The 10,191-nt window shown below is 36.0% G+C and overlaps 1 protein-coding gene across 1 annotated transcript; it reads right to left on the reverse strand.

The window, feature by feature from the left end:
• Positions 1,369-6,754, reverse strand: LOC18605806 (WD repeat-containing protein 44). Its single transcript, XM_007039050.2, has 8 exons — positions 6,580-6,754; positions 4,829-6,129; positions 4,611-4,701; positions 4,304-4,461; positions 4,156-4,207; positions 3,471-3,550; positions 3,285-3,378; positions 1,369-3,102 (listed from the first exon to the last, which is right to left on the reverse strand). Exons 2-8 carry the CDS (start codon positions 6,002-6,004, stop codon positions 2,570-2,572), a joined length of 2,184 nt encoding a protein of 727 aa, XP_007039112.1. The 5' UTR covers positions 6,005-6,129; positions 6,580-6,754; the 3' UTR covers positions 1,369-2,569.

The raw sequence follows: 10,191 nt of genomic DNA on the forward strand, positions 1-10,191 counted from the left end.
TGACCGAATGCCTTTGATGTGGGCTGGGGTTTATTAAATATGGGCTCATAGGAAGAATGGCATATTTGTATTTGTCACCTAAACAGCTCACTGTGGTTGCCTTAAAATTAAAAGTGAAGAGGAAATAGGACAGGTAAACTTGGTGAAAACTTGCCTTTCGCCCTCTAAGAAAAAAGTCCTTTCAGATCGTTGTAAAATGAAAAAGAAGGAAACAAGAAGCAGTGCAAGACAGCATTTGGAATAGCCGATTGGATAGGCTAATGGCCTAATGTTGGCAACCTACCAGTATTAGGTGTTTAAAGGAAATAAAGAGGAAAAGAGAACAGAAGACAGCATGATTAAAAGATAATCATTGCTTAAAAGATCGATTAAAGGGTATAACCAAAGAGATATCACATGTCTTTTTGTCGGGAGCTTTTGTCTGTATCTAGTACTAACATAGTTTTCTAAATCAAAAATTAAGAAATGTATCACTCAGTCTCTTGTTCTGTCTCATGTGATTCATCTTCTAATATTTAATACAATGTATTAATGTCGATAACTGATTGGATTGTCTTATAATACTGCTGGCCTAGCAAAACAGAGGGGGAAAAGATGTACATTGTCCTCTAATAATCATACAGTCCAACAAATTAAGAAATTAAGAATACCAAGCACTCTGTCTTTTCATAGATTGCTAGATATCAAAGCCAACACGAAAGGGTATTAATTTAGGTTAACCGCTAAGACTAACACACTTGGCTTTGGCCCTTAATAACTAATCATGTTTGCGCTTTCTGGTCCCCTAATTATGGTACCTTGGTACGCGTTAATATCAATTAATTTTGTCTTAGTTCGCTAATCATCCGCTTTTGTCTTTAACTTTTTCATGGATTGAATTTTCCTGAATGTGGCATCAGCAAGCATTTGGTGATATAGTTGGTTTAACTTTTATCTGGCAACTATGCCTTGTTCCCCAAGGTGATGTTTCATCATGAGCAGAGCTGATGCTTCAACTTTGAAATTAGTGGTTTCATTTATTGTTATTCTCGACATTGATCCCAAATTTTGTAAATTGTCTTTGGCCTTGGATTCTTGTCCTGTCAGTGTTTTTACCATCAACAACTTTTGTGACAGACATTGCTTTATCATCTTTAGTAAAACCTGTTTCGCTGAGCTTCTTTTACCAACAACCATGGCCGTTCCTGTATCTTTTATCAACAAGAAACCAACTTTTACGGTTTTACCGGCAAGTGCAAAACAGGAAAATGAAAATCTTCCATGAAAAAGGTTTAGGTTATATTTTGATGTTTGGAAGATAGTTGACCATAAAATCTGAAAATGGGTAATGGCAGGCAGTGCCATTTGAAGTACATGATAACATGGAAATGCTAACACCACAAAAGCTTCCTGCTTCTTTGTACAATGAATGACACCGCATATATACTGACTACAAAAGCTTCTTGCTTCTTGTACAATGAATGCCACAGCACGTATAATGATTTACTTGGGAGGAAAACCAACCCAACATGTTTGAATTTATTTACAACAGTAGATTAGAATTACATTTGAGCTAAACTCAAGCCATTGCTGATGGAGTCTAGCATTTTCAAAAGGAAAAAAGGTAAAAGTAGCTCCGTCGGATGTTAGTATAGATATCAAATCAGTACAGCTATGAAACGTGTTCGCAAAACTGAAAAAGAATCATTGGCAACGAAGCATGAATAGTGTTAGCCGATAGTCAACTGCAGCCATTAGGGTAACAAACACGCCATGAAAGGAATGGCCTGGAATTGTGCTCTGCAAACAAACAAAAACGGTATGCATTCAAGCACTAGAGTCAGCAGGGAAGCCCATTCAGTGAAAAACAAGACCTGGTAAATTCCACCTCTACGACCAGGTTTGAATGGCCCTACCATGAGGCAGACCCAAAATGGCAGACAAACAATTCAATCATGCAAAGCGGCCAACATATGATAATGGTGAAGCTCCCCACCATTTTTTTCCCCTGAATGAACTGCAACCACCACTCTGGATTCCTACTCCTATTTAAGAGAACAAAAGAAAGAGGTTGTTCTACAAGGCCCCACAGGCCACAGGCACCTCCTTCTATTATACAAGTAATATCTCAATTGCCGTCTCCTAGCACATGACTTGTATAATCTCTTCGGGCAGACAAAATTTCTCGAGTAACAAATCAACCAATCATAAATTTAACCAAGGTATTCAGATAAGCTAACCTCGGCCACTTGCTCCTTCCAAAAGGAATTTCACTGCAACCATAGAACAGCCGCCACTTGTTGTGACCAAATTCAGTTGCAGACCACCTCTGAAAATCTTAGATGGGCCCTGAGAAAACCTCAGATTCTCAACCATCTATCTGAGTTGTGCACGCCCATCAACCATTCAGCCCTGAACATGCCATGGCAGTTGATGCTGTCAATCTTGTCAATCTCAAAATCACTAGTCCCTATTCAAGCTCAACAAGGTATCTGCAGTAGTAAGTCAATCAATGTAGGCACCAAATATATCAACTGTACTATTTGGACATATCTTAATTCTCTGATTCCTTCACTAAGCCACCAGTGTTTCAAACGGGGGCTGGTAAACCATAATTGAGGAAGGATCTTATTCTTCCATCTGACCCTGCTGTCACTATAACAAGACCCCATGCATGAGAACTAAATGTACTTTGGCATGAAGTTTTTAGAAACTTGTACTGGGATTTATGCATTGAAGATGACACAGACATTGGACTGGATGAAGGAAGCGTTTCCTCTGGCCAAGTCGCAGATCCCTTGGGAAAAGACTCCAAAAAGTATTCATTGCTCAGAGAGAAATAAGAAGGTGAAGAAAATGGTAGGTTTTCTGGTAAATTATCATTCAATACTTCAAACTGCCTCCCATTTTCCGAGTTTCCATTCAGGCCACTCCAAGGTATTGCAATAGATGCATTGGCAGAGAAGCGCTCACAAGATCTTATGTCTTTAGCCTGAGAGAGAGTAGGCTCATCCTGAGCAACACAATTCCATATATATACATTGGCATCCTCACAAGCTGAAACAATATGCTTCCCATCAGCAGTGAATGATGCTAATGTCTGGTTTCCATTATTACGTACTCCTGAGGAGTGAGAAAGAGACAACTTAAATTAGGAGAAGAATAAGACTAAGGAACGCAAAGCTTGTGTTTCAGATTCAGAGTTTAATAAATGTAAGAAACTGAGGTGTCCAATTGCCCAGGTGATGCAGTTGGAGCAAACAGTTATTATATGATTGAAAGTTTAGAGAAGAACAGGAATATACCCCTGTATTTGCAGATCACATTCAGTCCTTGAAGAATTCTAACTTGTGAATCAGCACAAGTAACCATTACTTTGCTTGAATCTTGTGGTAAAAACTGAAAAGAATAATGTATAATGAGTGAGAACTGCACATCTCAGCTATTAAGACAAGCCTATGGTGACCAAAAGAAGGGACGATAATAAATACCTGCAAGCCAGTTATCCTTCTGCAGGTTGACTTCTTTTTCCCATTTAAGCATATATAAGCATCCAGTTGCAAGTGATTGTCTAGATAAAGCAACATAAAGGTTAGTTTTTAAAAAATCCATCCAACTGTAAATGCCACTTCATGAAAGAAACATATTTCTAAAGCCCATGCAATCATATCACTTTCAGAGGAAAGTCCAAACTGTTACATTTGTTAGATATTGCTAAGCACTTTATTTCCAATGCATACCACAAACGTTTTGCATACCGGTAAGATCACTTCCCAAAAACAATTTACTTCTAAAGCCAGGTAAGCACAAAGCTAAGTAAAAAGATTCTGTTTGACAGATTTATTATTTACACCAGCTCCTTCAGCTGCTAGGTAATGATCTAACAAAGCCCTACTTGCAACGCTAGCAGGAAAGAACATTTTCTCCGAATCCAATTATTGCCTGAGCTTCTTCAATCAAAGAATTTTACAAGCTTGCCCATTAGATAATTTTATTAGTCCTCCTATGTTTAAAGATCGTTTCTATAACAACTTTTAAGAATCAAACCAAAAGCACTCTTCTTGGCAAATTAATAATCCCATATACATATCAACTGCGTATTTCATTCATAAAACTGATGAACAGAAATCAACCAATCACATGAATGGATATCAAATCCTATCATAGAAAGCATACCTGACATATTGTAAAAGCGACAACTGCCTGTCATTGAGCCAACAATTCCTCCCTGCATAAATAGCAAAAAGATCTTTTACATCAAAGTTCAAACAACTCGACCATGTGAGTGTAATTCCCTAGAAGATAAAGGAGCAAGAAACCAAACCTGTCCATCTGGGCGATAACACACTGCAGTAACTATATCTCTTACATCAGTCCAGTCTACAACCTGGCAACCAGAAATTGCCCAAATGCGTACTTTTCCATCTATTGAACCACTAATGAAGTAATTGTCATCCACAGGGTTAAACTGAACACAGGTTACTGCATCACATTATGAGAGGTAATCTTTTATCAGGAGTCAGGACGAGATCATGCCCAAACTACAACAAACTTACTTATCCTTCAATTAGATAATTACATGTTAAAAAATGCACGCACACAGACAGAGAGAGAATCAGCCAGAAGCGCACCATAATTACTGTGCGAAAACACTCTGAGGCAATGGTCACATCCTACTTGCCACATACGAACAGTTTTATCAACTGAGGAAGACAGCAGATACTGAAACATGAACACAGAAGTCAGACACATTAAATGAGAATCTTACTTCAATGAAAAATTTTCTTTACCCATTTCTCTTATTTGATGGGTGATTATGAAAAACATGTACATAAATCGGTTGACTCACATTTTTCTTTGACCATGAGAGATCCAAGATTTCACCACTGTGCCCATGGAACTCGTGTAATGGTTTCTCCAATAGCCGGAAAACTTTGGGAGGGAAGATAACACATGCTGAATCAGAAGTTTTCCTCAGGCTTCTTAAATTGCCCACCTTTTCCTTATCTACAAAGAGGGGTTTCAATTCGGAAAGGTGATTCACTGTGAAGTATATGCAGGAAGGATCTATTTCTGGAATGTCAAGGTCGTTGCACCTCTGATCTTCCACCACTTGCCATATTCGCACAACACCATCTTCACCAGCACTCGCTAGGTACTGCCCATCAGGACTGAACTTCATTGACAAAATTGGACCTTCATGGGCCTGGATATCTTGACCCTTATAGAGCGCAGAAAGTTCCTTTGTTCGTTTCCTGCATTGGTGGACCTTAACTCTATGAACCTTAGGCCCTACAATTGAATCATCTCCAATGGCTCTCAATCTATCATCTTCAACCTGTCTATCCACGACGCATGCTATGGAGCGCAATTTACTCAACCACCTGTTCTTAACTCTCTTCATTAATCCTTCTGATTTATTCTGCTTCTCAACTTCCCTCTCCCTAAGTTGTTGAAATGAGGGTGATGACACAGAAAGGTTCTCAGACTCTTCACCTGTTACCAAGTGCTCTGCACCCATTTCACAATCTTCACTTGTCTTCCCATCCTGACCCACTTCATCAACATCACATACAGCTCCCCCACCCTCATTTCCTTCTCTGCACACGAAATTACCTCGCGAACTGGACTCCTCAGACAAATCAAAATTATCATTAGACCAACAAGACATTGAAGAACGACTCGAAGAAAATTCCTCTTCAAAGTCAGATGTTCTCAAAACAGCAGCACTGGTTTCCCTAAGTCTGTCAACTTCTCCTTCCAAACTAGGTTCATCTACTGAATTCTCACACAAAATTCGATCTAAATGCACTCCCATCCAATCCAAGAATTTACTCCGTCGTTCCTTAACACTCCGAGGGCTACGAATCCATACATCATACTGGAAACTACTCTCAAACCAATTATCAGAACCAGAATTCGGATCAGGTATCTCTATGTAATTAGTATTTAAACCAGACATTGTTGCAATATGCTCATGAGCATCAAAAAATGAACGTTCTTCGTCTTCTCTTAAGCTACCCATTATTCTTTGAGTTCAACCCATGAAACCTTCCTCAGACAGAAAAAAAAAAGCACCTTTTTTTAAGCCCTAGGCAATGTGGTAGATTCTAAATTCCTTCCACACAAGCAACCCCAGGAAAAAAAAAGCTGAAAAGAAAATGCAAAAACCAAGAAACACAGAACACAAGATCAGTTTAACAGAAACAAAGACTAATTATATAAAACAAAACAATTGATAATAATACCAAAAAAACAAAACCCAAGAGATCCAACATGGATCCCAATCCAAACCCATTGAACCTGGTCTTTTCCATTGAATCAAAAAAATCCAAACTTCAATATAGAAATCCAAACTATTTTAGTAACAAAAAAGAACGCAAATTTTGCAAAATATTAATGGGCCAAAACAGTTTTCAGCACACAGAGATCAAACGCCATTTACATAAATTGAAGATCTTATGATTACATTTGAAGAAATGTAATAAACCAGGAAAACAAAAACAGAAAACATTTAAATAATATCATTACAAAGTGATCCATTTAACCAAAGGGGAGATTTTGGTTTATATACAATGAAGGAATATAAAATTGGCTTACATGGGGATGGGGCTCGTTTTCTATGAGATTTCTTTGAAACTGAAGGGGGCATAGATCGAAGCATCCATTAAAAACGTTTTTGGAGCTTTATGAACTCTCTCTGTCTCTCTCTCTTTCTCTCTCTCTCTCTCTCGGGGAAGCAAGGGGAACACTGGACAGAGAAACGGATATAAATAGACATATAAATATAAATATAAAAAATCAAATCAAATCTACAATTAAGAATAAAATATAGTAAATATATAATAGTATGAAAAAATGGTGGTAAGGGTAAAACAGGAAAGAGAATAACTCCCTTGATATTCGTGAACTGATGGACCGAGAAACGAGATTACCAGAGTAGGGTGTGTGTTTGTGACTTTGTGTTCGTGTATTATTATCCACCTATTTAAATAATTTATCTTTGTTATATGCTATGTAGTAGCATATTCTCTACCATTTATGATATTATTCGCATGCTAAATATTCTATTTTAGCTTGCAATTAAGCACTTTCTTTTGCTGGTATTAAATTACTCTTAACAAAAATATTTTTAAGATAAGCACAAAATTTTTAAGATTCTCTAACGAATGGAAAATTCTTTTTCTCATGTATAATGCCTTCATCTTAAATGATAAATTGAGATTATAATTCTAGTCTAGCACATATTCCTCTTCACAAGAGGAAAATACGTAATTGATTGCATCAATCCTTCGTACTCCAACTATATAGTTTCAATACCCTTCACCTCCATCAAAGTATTGAATTGAATTTTCCGACACACTTTTTTTTTTTTTTTTGCAAAGGATTTCTCGTGATTTTGGGTAAATCAAGAACATGTAAAAGCATTCATAAAATGTTGAAAAGGCAAATGAGACCATCAATTGGGTATAAAGGGTACCCCTCATGTACCTTTTTATCTATTTTCAACATTGCAAGTGGAGTTGGTCGATATACAACTCTCTAGTACAACGAGAGTCAAATGTCAAATATTTGACCTTGTCTTTGTCATAGGAATTTTCATATGTCATGGTCATTTAGTCTTTAATATTCTTATTATCTCGGTTACTAAGTCTTGATTAAGTAACATTGAATTGACAAATCAGTTTCTAGGTTTCAATAATCATATAAATTCTTATACATAGTTTTATATTAAGAAGGTGGATTAACATTTAATAAACATTGAGTTCATCAAATGACTAAATCATATACTATTACCTTAATTTAATTCTATGTGGGTTTCGATTAGATTAACATATCATAATGTTAATACTAATAAAAAAATTATTAATATGAAAAATTAAAGTAAGATGATGTTAAGTATTTTAAAATAAGAAATGATTGGAGGCATGCACCTGTAATTAGAGGCGTGGGTGAGCTTTCCTTACATGTAATATAATTGGAGATGGCCTAACTCATGACACACAATACATTCTCATTCGGACATTTGTGAACATATTTCTTTTATTGATGGTCTGATCATTGGGTTCTTTTTTCTTTTGAAAAACAAAGTCAATTGCATTGAAGAAGATGATCCTTACACCATATTCCAATAGCAACCCAACGCAGTACTAAAACCAATCCAAATACAGTCACATTTTAACTAAACATTTACACCATGTCTTGTTTGATTTGTCACATTTTAACTAAGACACCATGTTTTGTAAATTCATATGCTAAATTATTAGTATCTTGAAAAATATGTTTGATGTCACTTTCTTACTCAAGATTTTAATTTTTTAATGTGCAAATAAAGTTTTTCAATTTTCATAGAGTAATGTGAGGGTTTGAAACTCAACTCACTCTATTGAGATTTGAGAGAGTCATTTTTAATTAAATAGACCATGAGAATTTGTCCATTTTGAAGCGACGAAAACACTAAATGCTTCTCATATAGTACCTAATTCATTTATAAATTTGAATCATTAACACTTACTGACTTATTTAAAAAATATGAATTTAATGTTACATGTCTCATCAAGTAACATTTTGTCAATTTCTATAATTTTTTTAAATTACCTTTTGACGAACTATCGACATTAAATTTGGAAGTGACATTAAGAGGGTATTTTCCACACGGTGCTCATCCTCATTTGCTTTGTCTACTCTGGGACCACAGCAATTACGACCCCGAACTAGATCCGTGGTTGAATTTTTATCATTAGGCCGCCTAGCTAGCTCTGTGCCAAGAAGCAACCCTCAATTAGTCTGATTGGAATTGGATGTGAAATTTGGTAATTGAACCACGTCGAACTCCTCACCAGTTGCATTAAATTAAACAAAGCGATATCGAGATAAAGATGTAATTATTAAAATAATTTGATTGTTACGTTGTTGAACTCAAATAGTTACTATATATGTTCAATATATGAGAAATGTTCCGTGGAATATCTGCTCTTAACTATTGAAATAAGAGGAATCATAATATGAACGAAATTGGAAAAATTATATGTTAAAAAGAAAAAGAAGTATTTGTATGACAATAGTTCAAATTAAAAAAAAAAAAAAGAGCTAAAAATGATAATCCGATATGGGTCGGACAACAGTGAGCTAGGAGCCTGGCCGACCGGCAAAAAGTTTGATCCATGACTCCTCTGTTGTTTTCAATCTCACTCAATTTAATAGTCTTTGAAATTAGGTGAACAATGCCAGGCTTCCTCTCCTAGCTCAAAAATTACCCCTTGAGCAATTAGCCGGGGGTGGGCATGGGCATTTTTGTCTCGACAAATGTAATAAACCCTAGACATCTTCCCGTATTTCCACTTAACATGATTCACTGACGAGTCAAAGATGTCTGATTCCTTAATAGGGCATGGCTTCTTTGCCCATCAATGTGTAGCCTTTCAATCATTCCATATGTGCAACTTCAAATTGGGCCCCATCTCAACAAACATTACGTGCTATATTCCTAATAATTGAATTGTGGTGGAGAATTTTTTTATTTTATTTTTTTTTCAAGTAAAAATAATGTGATTCATTTGATAATTGAAGTATGATTTCTGATTATTGTGTGTCGTTGGCACAACAATATTGGACTATTATTCTCTTAAATAATAATTGAAATTTAATGAATTATAAAGTTAAAGGTAAATTTACTCAAATCAGATTCTTGAAACAAGTTAACCTAATATTTTAGGTCAACTTTAGCAGGGTTCTTTTGTGTCCATTAAAGCCATACAAAACCCTAAAAAAAAAGTCAGAAAAAGCAAAAGTTACCCTCGTTTGTCTAATTGATCAAACATTTCACATAAGTTGGTTTGATGAGTGTTGAATGTTGCCATTATTTTAATTTGGAAGTGCTTAAGTCATTGTCTTATAGCACAGGGAGATACTTGTTGAAAGGGTTTCGACTTTCATTATTGGTAATTATTATTTGGACAACAAAGTAAGAAATTAAGGAAGTTGGTAATGAAGGACACCCCATTACTAAGACAAGAAGACAGAAACTAGACAATGGTTCAGTTAATTCTACATCCACCTTTCCCTTAAAAGACTTTATTATTGAAAAAGCAAAGTGAAAAGAGAAGTTTGGCAATTCGAGGACACCCTAATTCTAAGACAAGAAAACACTAATTGTATACAAGGTTCAAGGTACTTCTGAATCTACCCTATCCCATCAAACCCCCCCCCCCC

Source organism: Theobroma cacao, chromosome 3 (genome assembly GCF_000208745.1).
Source record: "Theobroma cacao cultivar B97-61/B2 chromosome 3, Criollo_cocoa_genome_V2, whole genome shotgun sequence".
Taxonomy (NCBI): Eukaryota; Viridiplantae; Streptophyta; class Magnoliopsida; order Malvales; family Malvaceae; genus Theobroma; species Theobroma cacao.